A 19,342-nucleotide genomic window follows, 5' to 3' on the forward strand; every position below is an offset into this window, starting at 1 on the left:
AGAGAGAGGCTGATGCTGGGAGGAGAGAGGCTTATGCTGGGGGAGGCTGATGCTGGGGGAGGCTGAGGCTGGGGTAGGCTGGGAGGAGAGAGGCTGATGCTGGGGACAGAAAAGGCTGATGCTGGGAGGAGAGAGGCTGATGCTGGGAGGAGAGAGGCTGATGCTGGGAGGAGAGAGGCTGATGCTGGGGGAGGCTGAGGCTGGGGTAGGCTGGGAGGAGAGAGGCTGATGCTGAAAGGAGAGAGGCTGATGCTGGGAGAAGAGAGGCTGATGCTAGGGACAGAAAAAGCTGATGCTGGGAGGAAAGAGGCTGATGCTGGGGACAGAAAAGGCTGATGCTGGGGGAGGCTGATGCTGGGGGAGGCTGAGGCTGGGGTAGGCTGGGAGGAGAGAGGCTGATGCTGGGGACAAAAAAGGCTGATGCTGGGAGGAGAGAGGATGATGCTGGGAGGAAAGAGGCTGATGCTGGGAGGAGAGAGGCTGATGCTGGGGGAGGCTGAGGCTGGGGTAGGCTGAGAGGAGAGAGGCTGATGCTGGGAGGAGAGAGGCTGATGCTGGGAGGAGAGAGGCTGATGCTGGGGACAGAAAAGGCTGATGCTGGGAGGAGAGAGGCTGATGCTGGGATGAGAGAGGTTGATGCTGGGGACAGAGAGGCTGATGCTGGGGACAGAGAGGCTGATGCTGGGAGGAGAGAGGCTGATGCTGCGGGTAGAGAGGCTGATGCTGGGAGAAGAGAGGCTGATGCTGTGGGCAGAGAGGCTGATGCTGCGGGTAGAGAGGCTGATGCCGGTGCAGCATGGGAAATGGAGCACGATGGGGGGTGCGCAGCATGGGGGATGGAGCACGTTTGGGAGTGCGCAGCATGGCGGATGGAGCACGTTTGGGAGTGCGCAGCATGGCGGATGGAGCACGTTTGGGAGTGCGCAGCATGGCGGATGGACCACTTTTGGGAGTGCGCAGCATGGCGGATGGAGCACGTTTGGGAGTGCGCAGCATGGCGGATGGAGCACGTTTGGGAGTGCGCAGCATGGGAGATGGAGCACGATGGGGGGTGCGCAGCATAGAGGATGGAGCACGATGGGGAGTGCGGAGTATGGTGGATGGAGCACGTTTGGGAGTGCGCCGCATGGCGGATGGACCACGTTTGGGAGTGCGCAGCATGGCGGATGGAGCACGTTTGGGAGTGCGCAGCATGGCGGATGGAGCACGTTTGGGAGTGCGCAGCATGGGAGATGGAGCACGATGGGGGATGCGCAGCATAGGGGATGGAGCACGATGGGGAGTGCGCTGCATGGGGGATGGAGCACGATGGGGAGTGCGGAGTATGGCGGATGGAGCACGTTTGGGAGTGCGCAGCATGGCGGATGGAGCACGTTTGGGAGTGCGCAGAATGGTGGATGGAGCACGTTTGGGAGTGCGCAGCATGGTGGATGGAGCACGTTTGGGAGTGCACAGCATGGGAGATGGAGCACGATGGGGGGTGCGCAGCATAGGGGATGGAGCACGATGGGGAGTGCGCTGCATGGGGGATGGAGCACGATGGGGAGTGCGCTGCATTGGGGATGGAGCACGATGGGAAGTGCACTCCTCCCCCCAACACACACACACGCGCGCACACTGCACAACACACCACACACACACACTGGGAACCACAAACAACTGCCCTACACAGACACCCACACACACAGACAACGCTGCACACACACAACACCCAACACACAAACACCGCGGCACACACAAATATACGCACATACCGCACAACACACACATTGCACAAAACATACCTCCCCCCAAAACACACCACACACACACAAACCGCGCAACACACACACAACGCTACAGACACACAGCGCTCCACAAACAACGCAACACACGCAACACACATACAACATCGCTCTCACCCCCCGTCACACCCAGACAACACCCAGAACATGTACAGCGCCCTACACAAACACTTGGTAACTACACACAACAACATCTATATATATATATATATATATATAACAAAAATCATACATGAACTACACAATACGTAAATTCTAGAATACCCGATACCTTCTAGTATATATATATATATATATATATATATATATATAGATATAATATATAGTAGTGCTGTTAGAGATAAAAGGTTATATCAAAGGATGTTGGTACAATAGGTTTCCCAGCAACCAGCTGCAAGTGACATTTGGCAGTTTTAATTAGCCCATGAGTAGGAGCTAGTGCTGAGGGAGAGAGATATTTTAGATTTCAGTTGAGGAACAATCAGAGTTGAGTGCGGATGTACAGGTTTGTTTGGTCATTTTGGTTGCATTCTTTGGGTAACTCATGGTGGCTGCAAAGTTGAGACTGAACAAGAGTAATAAGAGAAAAGGTATGGATGCACGGGGGTTGGTTGTAACCAAGGAGGAATACTAGTAGAAAATCAAGGACTAGTTGAAGGCTGTACTACCCTTTGTGGGTAGGATCTGGAGTTTTATGCGAGATGAGTATGCAGTTCTGTACGGTAGATCCAAGTGTCATTACTTCCAGAGGCTAGGAGGATGTGGAACCACATGGGGAATAGCATGACTCTCAAGGACAGCTCCGTTATGCTAGGCTGAGCAGGAGGACTTGGAATATCCACAATAAAAACAGCTGAGGTGAACAAGGGGGAGATTTGTCTGTTGGTGTTTCAAACTAATGAAATGTACTACAAGATGTGTGGCCACTACTTCATGTGTAAAATGGCCATCCAGAGACTGTATAGTAAAGAACTGTTGTTTAATAACAACTATCAACCTCTCTCTCTTTTTCCTCCATGATTCATTCTTGACCTAACCAAAACAACAGCGAGAAGTGGACTCCTGAAAGGTATGAGCAGCAACGTATATATCTACACCCCCATCCAGGACCACAATGCTTTTCCTATGAAGTGGGGCCTGGGGGCCTACTGGAGGGAATTCCTTATCTGCAACTACCGCCCCATATGTCTTCTTTACAATCCGGTCGTCAGCCAGGATTTGTCAAGTGCCGTTATCGTGTGCATGGAGGATGAAGGGAAAGATGAATACAAGGGAGCAGGTTATGATTACCATTTAGAAGGAGGCAACATTGGAGACTTATGTTAGTGAGTTGAGATAACAGGACTGTTTAAAGACATATGATTTTATAGCATGCTGAAAGACATGAGGATTAGATATTAGTCAAATCATTTGGGGTAGGACATTCCAAAATACTAGCGCAGAACAAGAGACATCTTCGAGACATAAGTGTGAGGTTCAGATTATAGAGGATGTGAGTCTGAGATTAGTTACAGAATGGAGAGCATGGGTAGGGTGATAAACAAATGAGAGAAGAGATGTAGACCTCCATACACAATACATGAAAGTTGGGCGATTTCAATTTAGATGTGTATGGGGCTATCCCGAGACTACCCTGATAGATGAAATCAGAATTTCAGTGGCTGATATTTTAGTTTTCAGCAAACATAAGTCACTGCAATGTCAGGCTCCACTTTCTCCTCTCTCCATCCATTGAAAACAAAGATATTCTAGGTCAAGCATTCCGGTGGAGGAGTTGGGAGAGATATCTGTCTACCACAAATTAAAGTGTGACTGACAGATATCTGATGGAAATGGCTAGCTTTAAAAAGAAAAAGCACAATGTTCTAAGATTTACCTGTAGGATCAGATTACCTTTACATTTTTTTGTGGAGACTGTAACAATGGAAGCACATAGTGTGTAACTGAAAATGAACTGATTATACAAATCATTGGGATATTTTAGTCAAGGCCATATACAAACTAGCTTTTTGCTATTTCAACTTGCTTTCTTTGCTTTGTGCAGTGTCTATGAATCTTCTTTTGTTATATGGAAATCATCAAGATGCAGATAAGCAAGCTAGATTTGTTTGGCAGGACAATAATTCAACAGGTATTGTCTCATTGCAGGACTGTTCTTTGGTTTATTACCACTTTAATACCTTTGCATTGGTGCTCAGTAACACATGAATCACAGGTTGTCAAATATATAATATAATATAAAATAGAGCTCTGATTATGCAGGTACATACTTATTACACAGTAAGGCCCCTTTCACACGTCAGTGATTCTGGTACGTTTGTGCTTGTTTTAAAACGTACCAGAATCACTGACATACGCAGACTCATTATAATGAATGGGTCTGCTCACACGTCAGTGATTTTTCACTGCACATGTCTCCGTGCGGAGTACCCGCGTGTGCGTGATTGCCGCACGGAGACATGTCCATTTTTTTCTGGCATCACTGATGTCCCACGGACCACGCAGTGGTGTGGTCCGTGAAACACGTGCCAGAAAAAAACATACTTTTAAAATAAAAATCATTTTTACTCACCCGGCGTCCAGCGATGTCCTCGGCAGCCCGTGCAGCTTGCTGCTTCTGAGCCGGCTCATTATTGTCGCGCATATTCATTATGCGCGACACAGCCGACCCGGAAGCAGCTGCTGCGGGGGTCACCGCCGGCCGGATGCTGCACCGTGGGAGCGATCAGCACCATGGAGAGCGGGAGCGCGCACAGGTGAGTTGTTTTCTAAGTGCAATCACGGGTCACGGAGAACGGAGCCCAGATTGCACTTAGACAACCCACGTGTGCTGTGAATCACGGCACACGCAGGGACATGTTTTTTTTTTCACGCCAGTGAAAAACGTCACTGTTTTTCACTGACGTGTGAAACGGGCCTTATATAGTATGGTTCAAAAAAACATACTTAGATCACGTTCAACCAAGAGATAGATGAGGTTATAGATAATGTGATAGATATAGATATAGAAAACTAGTATAGGTAAACTTTATAATTTAGTCACTTCATATTGATCTACAGGAAGATAAAGTCAAAATCCATGAATTAATCTGCCTTAAAAAGTTGTGATCAGTTTTACATTAAGCCGCGTGTTACAAAGCTCTTTGTTATGGGCCATTTATATACTTGTTGATGTTACTCAAGCTATCTATCTATCTATCTATCTATCTATCTATCTATCTATCTATATATAGTGGTGTGAAAAAGTGCTTTCTTATTCTTTTGCATGTTTGTCACACTTAGATGTTTCAGATCCCCAAATTTTAATAGTAGACAAAGATAACACAAATAAAAACAACATGCAGTTTATAAATGTAGGGATTTATTTTTAATGGAAAAAGAAATCCAAACATAAAGGGTCCTTTGTGAAAAAGTGATTGACTCCCCACCCCCTTAAAACATAAGTTGACTGTGGTTTATCCCATCTTTGGGAAGCTGAGTTCAATTTCCCTAGCCACACACCTGTTCTCAATCACTTAAATACGAGCTGCCTGACAAAGTGAAGTAGACCAAAAGATCCTCAAAAGCTAGATATCATGCCATGATCCCAATACATTTTGGAACAAATAAGAAAGACAGTAATTGAGATATATCAATCTGGAAAATGTTATAAAGATACTTAGGGACTCCAGCAAACTACAATGAGAGGCATTATCCACAAATGGCGAAAACCTAGAACAGAGGTGAACTTTCTCAGGAGTGGCCGGCTGACCAAAATTACCCCAAGACCACAGCAGCAACTCATCCAAGAAATTAGAAAAGACCACGCAACAAAAGACAAAAAAACTCCAGGCCTCACTTGCCTCAGTTAAGGTTTGTGTTCATGACGCCACCATAAGAAATAGACAGAGCAAAAATGGCCTGCATGGCAGAGTTCAAAGACAAAAACCACTGCTGAGCAAAAAGAACACAAAGGCTCATCTCAGTCTTGCCAGAATACATATTGGGAAAAAACTGTGGAGGAAGAAAGCGCAAAATAGGGTCTTATCTGGTGGACAAGAGATTAAAATGTAAAGAGACAGGTACTCACCTGTTTCCGTTGTGACAGGCACAACTCCTCTGCGAGCATTTAGGCAGAAAGTGCATATGGTGGTCAGCTGCAGCCCCGATGGGAAAGTAGATCACAAGATGTATGAGAAAAACGGGTTTGATGCTGCGCTAAAAACCACAACTCCAGGGGATTTGATGAAATCCTTTTCTTTATTTGCACGGGTCAACGCGTTTCGAAGGCACAGCCGCCTTCTTCATCAGGACAATATAAAGCAAAAAAGAACAGCATAACACATGTTGCTGCACACAGTGAGATATATAGTAATGAACAAGCAACAGGAAAGACGTCAGAAGACCAGTGACTAATCGCCACGTGGAGTTCTCAGAGTAGAGAAAAAAAAAAGAGAACTCTGAGAACTCCACGTGGCGATTAGTCACTGGTCTTCTGACGTCTTTCCTGTTGCTTGTTCATTACTATATATCTCACTGTGTGCAGCAACATGTGTTATGCTGTTCTTTTTTGCTTTATATTGTCCTGATGAAGAAGGCGGCTGTGCCTTCGAAACGCGTTGACCCGTGCAAATAAAGAAAAGGATTTCATCAAATCCCCTGGAGTTGTGGTTTTTAGCGCAGCATCAAACCCGTTTTTCTCATACATCTTGTGATCAGAATACATATTGAGGATCCCTCAGACTTTTGGGAGAATACTCTGTGGACTGATGAGACAAAAGTTTAACTTTTTTCAAGGTGTATGTACCATTACATCTGACATGGAAGTAATACCACATTTCAGAAAAGGAACATCGTACCAACTATAAAATATGGTGGTGGTATTGTGATAGTCTAAGCCTGTTTTGCTGCTTCAGGACCAGGAAGATTTGTTGTGATAAATGGAACTATGCATTCTGCTATCTACCAAAAACTCCTGAAGGAGAATGTCCGCCATATGTTCATGACCTCAAGCTTAAGCGCACTTAGATTATGCAGTAGGACAATGATCCAAAACAAAACAGCAAGTTCACCTCTGAATGGCTTAGGAAAAACATAATTAACATTTTTGAGTGGCCTAGTCAAAGTCCTGACTTTAATTCTATTGAGATGAACTTAAAAAGGCAGTTCATGCTCGGAAACACTTCAATGTGGCTATGTTACAGCAATTCTACAAAGATGAGTGAGCCAAAATCCCTCAAGAGTGTTGTAAAAAGCCTATTGCCAGTTATCACAAATGTTTGATTGCAGTTGTTGCTAAGGGTGACCCAACCAGTTATTTGGTTTAGGAGTCAATCCCTTTTTCACACAGCATCCTGTAGCTTTGAATTTTTTCTCCCTTAATAATAAAGATTTTCATTTATAAACTGCATTTTGTATTTACCTTTGTTATCTTTGTCTAATATTTAAAATTATTTGTTGATCTGAACCATTTAAGTGTGACAAACATGCAAAAGTATAAAAAATCAGGAAAGGAGCAAACCCTTTTCACACCACAATATATATAATCTAATAACATGAATCTGATAAAAGTAATAATAATTAATACATCAATGAAAATGAATAAATGAAGGTCAGACATTGTTTTTCAAACATGCTTCCACAGAATTTTTTAAAAGATTAAACTCATGAAACAGGCCTGGACAGAAATTATGGTAATCCTGAAAATAATGTGACAAAAGGGACATGTTAAACCAAGTTGTGTCCGCTAATGAATATCACAGGTGTCTACAATCTTGTAATCTGTTAGTAGGCCTGTATATAGGGCTACAGATACTCACTGTGTTGTTTGGTGACACGGTGTGTACCACACTCAACATGGAACAGAGGAAGCAAAGGAAAAAGTTGTCACAGCAGATTAGAAAGAAAATTATAGACAAGCATATTAAAAGTAAAGGTTATAAGACCATCTCCAAGCAGCTTGATGTTCATGCGACTGCAGTTGCACATATTATTCAGAAATTTAAGATCCATGGGACTGTAGCCAACCTCTGTGGACGTGGCCGCAGCGGAAAATTGATGACAAATCAAAGCGACAGATAATACAAATGGTAACAAAATAGCCCAGAAAACTCTAAAGAGATTAAAGGTGAACTCCAAGCTCAAGGGACATCAGTGTCAGATCGCACCATCCGCTGTTGTTTGAACCAAAGTAGAACTTCATGGGAGACAACCAAGGGGGACAGCATTGTTGAAAAAAAACATTAAAAAGCCAGACTGGAATTTGACAAGCTACATGTTGACAAACCATAAAGCTTCTGGGAGAATGTCCAGTGGACAGATGAGACAAAAATTGAACTTTTTGGCAAGGCACATCAGCTCTATATTCACAGACGGAAAAATGAAGCATATCAAGAAAAGAACACTGTCCCTACTGTGAAACATGGAGGAGGCTCTGTTATGTTCTGGGGCTGCTTTGCAGCATCTGGCACAGGGTGTCTTGAATCTGTGCAGGGTACAATGAAATCTCAAGACTATCAAGGGATTCTAGAGAGAAATGTGCTGCCCAGTGTCAGAAAGCTTGGTCTCAGTCACAGGTCATGGATCTTGCCACAGGATAATAACCCAAAACACACAGCTGAAAACACCCAAGATTGGCTAAAAAGGAATATATTGGACTATTCTGAAGTGGCATTCTATGAGCCCTGATCTAAATCCTATTGAGCATCTTTGGAAAAAGCTGAATCATGTCGTCTGGAAAAGGCAACCTTCAAACACAAGACAACTGGAGCAGTTTGCTCTTGAGGAGTGGGCCAAAATACCTGTCGAGAGGTGCAGAAGTCTCGTTGACAGTTACAGGAATAATTTGATTGCAGTGATTGCCTCAAAAGGTTGTGCAACCAAATATTAAGTTAAAGGACCATCATTTCTGCCCAGGCCTATTTCATGAGTTTTATTTTGTTAAATTCTGTGGAAGCATGGTTGAAAAGTAATGTGTGACTTTCATTTGTTCATTTTCATAGATTTATTATTACTCTTGTCAGATTCAAGTTACTTCTGTGACTATTGTGGGTTTTTCTTTCATTAAACGAGGGGTACCAACAATTTTGACCGTGTGTGTGTGTATATACAGTTAGGTCCAGAAATATTTGGACAGTGACACAATTTTCACGAGTTGGGCTCTGCATGCCACCACATTGGATTTGAAATGAATTCTCTACAACAGAATTCAAGTGCTGATTGTAACGTTTAATTTGAAGGTTTGAACAAAAATATCTGATAGAAATTGTAGGAATTGTACACATTTCTTTACAAACACTCCACATTTTAGGAGGTCAAAAGTAATTGGACAAATAAACCAAACCCAAACAAAATATTTTTTTTTTTCAATATTTTGCTGCGAATCCTATGGAGGCAATCACTGCCTTAAGTCTGGAACCCATGGACATCACCAAACGCTGGGTTTCCTCCTTCTTAATGCTTTGCCAGGCCTTTACAGCCGCAGCCTTCAGGTCTTGCTTGTTTGTGGGTCTTTCCGTCTTAAGTCTGGATTTGAGCAAGTGAAATGCATGCTCAATTGGGTTAAGATCTGGTGATTGACTTGGCTATTGCAGAATGTTCCACTTTTTTGCACTCATGAACTCCTGGGTAGCTTTGGCTGTATGCTTGGGGTCATTGTCCATCTGTACTATGAAGCGCCGTCCGATCAACTTTGCGGCATTTGGCTGAATCTGGGCTGAAAGTATATCCCGGTACACTTCAGAATTCATCCGGCTACTCTTGTCTGCTGTTATGTCATCAATAAACACAAGTGACCCAGTGCCATTGAAAGCCATGCATGCCCATGCCATCACGTTGCCTCCACCATGTTTTACAGAGGATGTGGTGTGCCTTGGATCATGTGCCATTCCCTTTCTTCTCCAAACTTTTTTCTTCCCATCATTCTGGTACAGGTTGATCTTTGTCTCATCTGTCCATAGAATACTTCTCCAGAACTGAGCTGGCTTCATGAGGTGTTTTTCAGCAAATTTAACTCTGGCCTGTCTATTTTTGGAATTGATGAATGGTTTGCATCTAGATGTGAACCCTTTGTATTTACTTTCATGGAGTCTTCTCTTTACTGTTGACTTAGAGACAGATACACCTACTTCACTGAGAGTGTTCTGGACTTCAGTTGATGTTGTGAACGGGTTCTTCTTCACCAAAGAAAGTATGCGGCGATCATCCACCACTGTTGTCATCCGTGGACGCCCAGGCCTTTTTGAGTTCCCAAGCTCACCAGTCAATTCCTTTTTTCTCAGAATGTACCCAACTGTTGATTTTGCTACTCCAAGCATGTCTGCTATCTCTCTGATGGATTTTTTCTTTTTTTTCAGCCTCAGGATGTTCTGCTTCACCTCATTTGAGAGTTCCTTAGACCGCATGTTTTCTGGTCACAGCAACAGCTTTCAAATGCAAAACCACACACCTGTATTTAACCCCAGACCTTTTAACTACTTCATTGATTACAGGTTAACGAGGGAGACGCCTTCAGAGTTAATTGCAGCCCTTAGAGCCCCTTGTCCAATTACTGTTGGTCCCTTGAAAAAGAGGAGGCTCTGCATTACAGAGCTATGATTCCTAAACCCTTTCTCCGATTTGGATGTGAAAACTCTCATATTGCAGCTGGGAGTGTGCACTTTCAGCCCATATTATATATATAATTGTATTTCTGAACATGTTTTTGTAAACAGCTAAAATAACAAAACTTGTGTCACTGTCCAAATATTTCTGGACCTAACTGTATATACATATGTATATACAGACACACGGTCAAAATTGTTATATAATATACATATATATATATATATATATATATATATATATATAATTTTTGTAGTTTTTTTTAATATACTCCATCTTTACATTTAAACAACAGTGTTATTACAATGTAATTCAACAATTGCAGCTGTGTATTCCAAAATGTATGTATACTTAAATGACAACCAACAATGCTTCCTATATGTGAAATGTCAGACTACAACCATTCTGATTTAACACTTACGGTCACCAGGAGCCACAGCAGGTCTTCTTTTCAATTCCTCCAGTAATAAGCTTACTGTATTCCACTCCTTATTCAGATCTTCTACCTTTTTCTGTTGAAAATACACTTTCTGTTAGTTGTAAAATATATGATTCAATTAAACCTATTAATTTAATGGATGTATGAAATGGTTTTGAAGATAGACATGACTGACTGTAAATGTATATATATTCACTTGCTATTTAAATGTACCAATTTATATGCAAGATTATATGTCATGCACTAACCACTGTAAGTTAGCAGAGTAAATAAGAGTTTACCCTAAAATGGAATTTTTATAACAATTTTGATTAATTTACATTTTTTTTATTCTAGCAACCAAAGTAAACAGAATAACAGGCCTACTTGAAATATTTCTGCTTGCAAGCTTTAAAAGGTGTGTATGCTCAGGATTGCCTCTTGAAATCTCTAGGTCCTGATGAAGAATCAGTTACAGTGCTCCTACCGACTATCTACTATTTACAATACTGATGTCTTCAAGTTGAAGGAGGTCAGTGTTATCCCTTCAATGATAAGGCACAGGTTAAATAGGTATTCTCATGTCAATAAATTGCTTTAGTTAGTTAGACAGTATTAATATAAGCAATGTTGCAACTGATGGGCTTTTTCTATCCATTGTCATAATCCTGCTGTTAGAGCTTTTATCTTACATATTGTACAGCTTGTTTCCAAGAAACATGACCACCACAGCCTACTCAAGCATGCTGAGTAGTTACATGCCAATCTAAGAAGTTAACTCCTAACATACCTGTCAGCTCTCTCCAGCCAGTGGATTTCTATGCAGCAATTCACTGCCCACCTACCCAGACCTTTTCTTTCAACTACTTAGCTGTAATAAGCCCTGTAAATTTACCAGCTTCTTGTGCCCACTAATGGCAACTTACAGGGAACTTCTCCTAATCATTGGATTTCAATGATCTTAGCTGTGTGCTTTGTCAAATTCATGCTATCTCTAATTGCAAATATAGTGATACCAGTGAGGACTTTTATCAAACACTGACAGATCATTAATGTATAGTGGTAAGCGCTTGCTTCATAACTGTCATACATGAAGGAGTGACTCCCCCTCAAACAACCAGGAAGTAATGACACTGCATAGATCTGAGCTGCTCAAGAGACATTTTGAGAATACCCTTTAAACCTTAAATATTCTGGCTACTAGACTCACACCTCTGTGCTTATTTTCCTACTCTAAATCATACTATATAGACAATAATAATTAAATAATTATTCCATTAGATTATGTAAGCTACATGTTCTTATGAAGAACGTCTTAACAGTTTAGTACAAGAATGTATAGAGTTTTACAAATCTGAGCTCAAGTTGACCATCAAGATGTTAAAGTGAGATTATGGGGCACCAGTTAAATATAGCAATAAAAAAGCTGCAGATTAAAATGTTTATTAAATCCCTGATAAAAAAAATGTAACACTGGCATAATTTTTTTTACAGCAATATAAGATGGCCAATAGTGTGTGAAATGTAATTTACTTACTGTCTGAAGATCACTATTTAGTGCCTGTCTGTTGTGATTATATCCCAGCTCAGCTCCGACTACGTGGAACTGTTGTTCAGGCAGCGTGACTGGCAATACAACATTCTTCACTACATATCCCTTCATTTCTCTCAAGTACTTGTTTTTGTGATACTGTGCAGTGTTTGTGAGACACCAACTATGCTTAAAACAATTAAGCTCTACAAGTTGATTTATTGCTTTGATTTCCATTACTTGATAACATGGCATACACAGTCAATTATGGTACCAGTGAACGTCTACATCTGGATTTGGCATTTCAACAAATTTTACTTTGTCTAGATATATTTCTTAGTGGTAGAGGAGGCTTTGCATCTCCATTCCCAGGCACCAGAAAAAAAGATCCATGTAGTTTCTGTGATTTTTTTTTTTGTCAAATTAGCCTCCTACTTATTTAGGAGAACTTCCCATTGAAAAATTGGCACATTATGCCAATTAATTGCTGCTAATGGTCATGTGATTTAGGAACATACCAAAAGGCACATCTATGGTAGAAATACAGTACGTGTCATCCCAGAATTTCAGTAGCAGAGAAAGTAGGGAATTGGTATATGTAAAATTTGCTATTTGCTTATGGCTTGTAAACATACCTAAACACAATGCCAAAAAATTTCACCATTCCTTCTGTGTGTCTTGGATGCAATAGCTGATCATTTTTTAAAGCCATAGTACTCTTAAGGGGGTGTTAAACCCAGCGATATCGCTAGCGATATCGCTGGTGAAAGCACCCGCCCCCGTCGTTTGTGCGTCACGGGCAAATCGCTGCCCGTGGCGCACAATATTGCTGTAGCCGGCAAACCACCTCCTTTCTAAGGGGGCGGTTCATGCAGCGTCACAATGGCGTCACTAAGCGGCCGCCCAATAGAAGCGGAGGGGCGGAGATGAGCGGGACGTAACATCCCGCCCACCTCCTTCCTTCCGCATTTCCGCCGGCCGCAGGTAAGCTGCAGTTCGTCGTTCCCAGGGTGTCACACATAGCGATGTGTGCTGCCTCGGGAACGACGAACAACCTGCGAGATCAACGATCAATGATTTTTTGAAAAGGAACGACGTGTCAACGATGGACGATAAGGTGAGTATTTTCCATTGTTAACGGTCGTTCCTTGCTGTCACACGCAACGACATCGCTAACAATGCCGGATGTGCATCATGGAATCCGTGACCCCGACGATATATCGTTAGATACGTCGTTGCGTGCAACGGGGCCTTTAGTGTATGTAAACTTTTGATATTGCAAAAAGTAATAAAAATTTCTTAAAACATTTTCTCTCTCACATTATACTGGCATTTGGCAAATATAAATCATTTTGGTAATTCTAATTGACCTAATTATTCTGGTTTCATGTCAGATAGTAAGAAAACAAGCATATGCATCTTTTCAGATAGTGTATGTAAACTTCTAAACTTGAGCAATGGATACCAAAAGCCATGGATACTTAATATCATTGTGTGTGGAAACATTGTACAGTGTTTACCACATGAATTAACCTCCTGATACCCTGCTTTCCTCCTCATAGCCATATAAAGTTACTGCCAGATTTACAATACGGTCCAACGGGAGCTGCATAGCAGGTACAAGAGTAACATAATACCTAATTTGCAGTTAGCAATAGTTGTAGCCAAACTGTGTGATAGAATTCAGTGCATGCTGATAAGCAAAAAATGTACTCAAATAAAAAGGAAATATTTAATTTTACATAGAACTACAGTTATCCCCAAACTAAGATTCATGTGCACAGATGTGGAACAAAACCTGTTAGAACACAGCCTTTCATTAAAGTGTAAGCAGTAATGCTCTGTTTTTATACCCATTAGGAGCCTCCATCGGGGGTTCCATCTGTTATGTTTGCATTCTACAATCTGCAATGCTATTCTTGCTGTCAAAACGACCAAACCCCAATGAAACTCCACAAGAATACATCTAAGTCTGTCAGTAACCATTTTAATCAGTCAGAGATGGATTCATGACAGTGTCATGCCTACCATATAAACAAAGTTGATATGCTAGTAGGAACTGAACAAAAAAAGCAATAAGTAACAGTCTTTGAATAAAATATTGCATTGTATTAATTTCTCTATTACTTAATTTCCCACCAAAAACTGGAAAAAGATGATTTGCCTAATACTTCATGCAAACTGTTTACAACTACGTATGCCTTTAGCTATTATGGAAATACGGAAGTGCAAAATAACATAAATTTGTGCTTGAAACTGTTAATCAATGCATATTGAGTTGAGACTTTTATGTTTTATTTTATCATGGAAGATCCTTTACGACTCCTCCTGTACGTCTTGGACACAACAGGTGACCATTTGCTGCACTGTAAGTTCTGGATGTGCTGAGCTGTAAGTATGCTGATTGACAGCTCAGTTGTCCAGTCTGGTGCATGGGTGTACTGAGATTTTGATCTTTTCAGTGACAGCTCAGACATCCAGTCTGAGTCTGGAGGGTTCTGGGTTTTCCAGGTGTGCCCCATTTGGTCTGATTGCCCAGCTTTTTAGCTGAGCAGTCAGTCTCAGAACACTGCTAGTCTTATATTTCTGTTTAGTGGCGTTTGTTGGCCTCAGTTGTGTGCTCTTTAGATTAATGTTTTGATTCCAGACCTCTGACTTTGTTTGACCATCCTTTTGCCTTGTCCCTTTACTTATCTGCTACTCTCCAAGTATTCTAATTCTGAACAGTGACTTGCTTATGCCTCTTCCTATCCCCTTTTATCTTGACATGATCTCTTGATTAGAGTTGAGCGCGGTTCGCGGTTCGAGGTTCTCCAGTTCTAGGCTCGAGTGATTTTGGGGCCTGTTCTAGATCGAACTAGAACTCGAGCTTTTTGCAAAAGCTCGATAGTTCTAGAAACGTTCGAGAACGGTTCTAGCAGCAAAAAAACAGCTAATTCCTAGCTGGCTTTCCGCTGTAATAGTGTAAGTCACTCTGTGACTCACACTATTATGACATTTCAGTGTATAGTGTGCGGGAACAGCGCATTCAGATCACTGCTGTTTGTATAATGGCGATCGCCATTTTTTTTTTTTTTTCCTTGTTTTCCTTTCCTAAGCGCGCGCGTCTTGTGGGGCGGGCCAGCATGTCAGCCAATCCCAGACACACACACAGCTAAGTGGACTTTTAGCAAGAGAAGCAATGGCATGTGTGATAGGATGTCCATGTCACATGTCCCTGCATTATAAAAACGAGTATCTGCCCGTCCGGACGCCATTATCTCTTCTGCGTCCTTGGTGTCAGACATCACTGGCGCAGCTCCGTCCTTTGTACTATCACCGATACTGCTGTATGCGCTCCATACACAGTGCTAGATAGCTTAGGGAGAGCACTTTCTATCAGTTCTTTTAAGGGCTCGTACCGGCAGGGTCAGAGCCATAGGTGACAGGTCCTGAAAACAGAGACAGCGTCTGTGTAGCCAAGGTCAGGGATTTCGTCAGGGATCCTAAATGTGGCTATTGGACTTTTGTGTAGTCACACTAGTGGAAAGATATTTGCAGCACGTCTGCCTGCATTGCACACTCAAACTCTTTTTAACTAAGCCATTATACTAGCAAACAGTCAGTGTACCTAGTGGCATCCTAAACGTTGCTATTGGACTTTTGTGTAGTCACACTAGTGGAAAGATATTTGCAGCACGTCTGCCTGCATTGCACACTCAAACTCTTTGTAACTAAGCCATTATACTAGCAAACAGTCAGTGTACCTAGTGGCATCCTAAACGTGGCTATTGTACATTTGTCTAGTCACACTAGTGGAAAGATATTTGCAGCACGTCTGCCTGCATTGCACACTCAAACTCTTTTTAACTAAGCCATTATACTAGCAAACAGTCAGTGTACCTAGTGGCATCCTAAACGTGGCTATTGTACTTTTGTCTAGTCACACTGGTGGAAAGATATTTGCAGCACGTCTGCCTGCATTGCACACTCAAACTCTTTTTAACTAAGCCATTATACTAGCAAACAGTCAGTGTACCTAGTGGCATCCTAAACGTGGCTATTGGACTTTTGTGTAGTCACACTAGTGGAAAGATATTTGCAGCACGTCTTCCTGCATTGCACACTCAAACTCTTTTTAACTAAGCCATTATACTAGCAAACAGTCAGTGTACCTAGTGGCATCCTAAACGTGGCTATTGTACTTTTGTCTAGTCACACAAGTGGAAAGATATTTGCAGCACGTCTGCCTGCATTGCACACTCAAACTCTTTTTAACTAAGCCATTATACTAGCAAACAGTCAGTGTACCTAGTGGCATCCTAAACGTGGCTATTGTACTTTTGTGTAGTCACACTAGTGGAAAGATATTTGCAGCACGTCTGCCTGCATTGCACACTCAAACTCTTTTTAACTAAGCCATTATACTAGCAAACAGTCAGTGTACCTAGTGGCATCCTAAACGTGGCTATTGGACTTTTGTGTAGTCACACTAGTGGAAAGATATTTGCAGCACGTCTGCCTGCATTGCACACTCAAACTCTTTTTAACTAAGCCATTATACTAGCAAACAGTCAGTGTACCTAGTGGCATCCTAAACGTGGCTATTGTACTTTTGTCTAGTCACACTAGTGGAAAGATATTTGCAGCACGTCTGCCTGCATTGCACACTCAAACTCTCTTTAACTAAGCCATTATACTGACAAACAGTCAGTGTACCTAGTGGCATCCTAAACGTGGCTATTGTACTTTTGTGTAGTCACACTAGTGGAAAGATATTTGCAGCACGTCTGCCTGCATTGCACACTCAAACTCTTTTTAACTAAGCCATTATACTAGCAAACAGTCAGTGTACCTAGTGGCATCCTAAACGTGGCTATTGGACTTTTGTGTAGTCACACTAGTGGAAAGATATTTGCAGCACGTCTGCCTGCATTGCACACTCAAACTCTTTTTAACTAAGCCATTTTACTAGCAAACAGTCAGTGTACCTAGTGGCATCCTAAACGTGGCTATTGTACTTTTGTCTAGTCACACTAGTGGAAAGATATTTGCAGCACGTCTGCCTGCATTGCACACTCAAACTCTCTTTAACTAAGCCATTATACTAGCAAACAGTCAGTGTACCTAGTGGCATCCTAAACGTGGCTATTGTACTTTTGTCTAGTCACACTAGTGGAAAGATATTTGCAGCACCTCTGCCTGCATTGCACACTCAAACTCATTGTTACTAAGCCATTATACTAGCAAACACTGAGTGAACTTAGTGTCATCCTAAACGTGGCTTTTGGACTTCGGTATAGTACCACTAGTGCACAGATATTTGCGGCACCTCTGCCTGCATTGCACACTCAAACTCTTTTTAACTAAGCCATTATACTAGCAAACAGTCAGTGTACCTAGTGGCATCCTAAACGTGGCTATTGGACTTTTGTGTAGTCACACTAGTGGAAAGATATTTGCAGCACGTCTGCCTGCATTGCACACTCAAACTCTTTTTAACTAAGCCATTATACTAGCAAACAGTCAGTGTACCTAGTGGCATCCTAAACGTGGCTATTGGACTTTTGTGTAGTCACACTAGTGGAAAGATATTTGCAGCACATCTGCCTGCATTGCACACTCAAACTCTCTTTAACTAAGCCATTATACTAGCAAACAGTCAGTGTACCTAGTGGCATCCTAAACGTGGCTATTGTACTTTTGTCTAGTCACACTAGTGGAAAGATATTTGCAGCACGTCTGCCTGCATTGCACACTCAAACTCTTTTTAACTAAGCCATTATACTAGCAAACAGTCAGTGTACCTAGTGGCATCCTAAACGTGGCTATTGTACTTTTGTGTAGTCACACTAGTGGAAAGATATTTGCAGCACGTCTGCCTGCATTGCACACTCAAACTCTTTTTAACTAAGCCATTATGCTAGCAAACAGTCAGTGTACCTAGTGGCATCCTAAACGTGGCTATTGTACTTTTGTCTAGTCACACTAGTGGAAAGATATTTGCAGCACGTCTGCCTGCATTGCACACTCAAACTCTTTTTAACTAAGCCATTATACTAGCAAACAGTCAGTGTACCTAGTTGCATCCTAAACATGGCTATTGTACTTTTGTGTAGTCACACTAGTGGAAAGATATTTGCAGCACGTCTGCCTGCATTGCACACTCAAACTCTTTTTAACTAAGCCATTATACTAGCAAACACTGAGTGAACTTAGTGTTATCCTAAACGTGGCTATTGGACTTCTGTATAGTCCCACTACTGCACAGATATTTGCAGCACCTCTGCCTGCATTGCACACTCAAACTCTTTTTAACTAAGCCATTATACTAGCAAACAGTCAGTGTACCTAGTGGCATCCTAAACGTGGCTATTGGACTTTTGTGTAGTCACAGTAGTGGAAAGATATTTGCAGCACGTCTGCCTGCATTGCACACTCAAACTCTTTTTAACTAAGCCATTATACTAGCAAACAGTCATTGTACCTAGTGGCATCCTAAACGTGGCTATTGGACTTCTGTATAGTCCCACTAGTGCAAAGATATTTGCAGCACCTCTGCCTGCATTGCACACTCAAACTCATTGTTACTAAGCCATTATACTAGCAAACACTGAGTGAACTTAGTGTCATCCTAAAAGTGGCTTTTGGACTTCGGTATAGTCCCACTAGTGCACAGATATTTGCGGCACCTCTGCCTGCATTGCACACTCAAACTCTTTTTAACTAAGCCATTATACTAGCAAACAGTCAGTGTACCTAGTGGCATCCTAAACATGGCTCTTGGACTTTTGTGTAGTCACACTAGTGGAAAGATATTTGCAGTACATCTGCCTGCATTGCACACTCAAACTCTTTTTAACTAAGCCATTATACTAGCAAACAGTCAGTGTACCTAGTGGCATCCTAAACGTGGCTATTGTACTTTTGTGTAGTCACACTAGTGGAAAGATATTTGCAGCACGTCTGCCTGCATTGCACACTCAAACTCTATTTAACTAAGCCATTATACTAGCAAACAGTCAGTGTACCTAGTGGCATCCTAAACGT

General features: G+C 42.0%; 1 protein-coding gene across 9 annotated transcripts in view; it reads right to left on the reverse strand.

Moving 5' to 3' along the window:
- DMD (dystrophin) overlaps window positions 1–19,342 on the reverse strand; it is a 4,177,531-nt gene that overhangs the window by 1,323,579 nt on the left and 2,834,610 nt on the right. For all 9 annotated transcript variants that reach the window (XM_075336500.1, XM_075336497.1, XM_075336505.1 and 6 more), the window contains one exon: window positions 10,786–10,876. In XM_075336500.1, coding sequence (XP_075192615.1) covers window positions 10,786–10,876 — 91 coding nt within the window. The remainder of the gene's footprint in view (window positions 1–10,785; window positions 10,877–19,342) is intronic.

This window comes from Anomaloglossus baeobatrachus, chromosome 2 (assembly GCF_048569485.1).
Source record: "Anomaloglossus baeobatrachus isolate aAnoBae1 chromosome 2, aAnoBae1.hap1, whole genome shotgun sequence".
NCBI lineage: Eukaryota > Metazoa > Chordata > Amphibia > Anura > Aromobatidae > Anomaloglossus > Anomaloglossus baeobatrachus.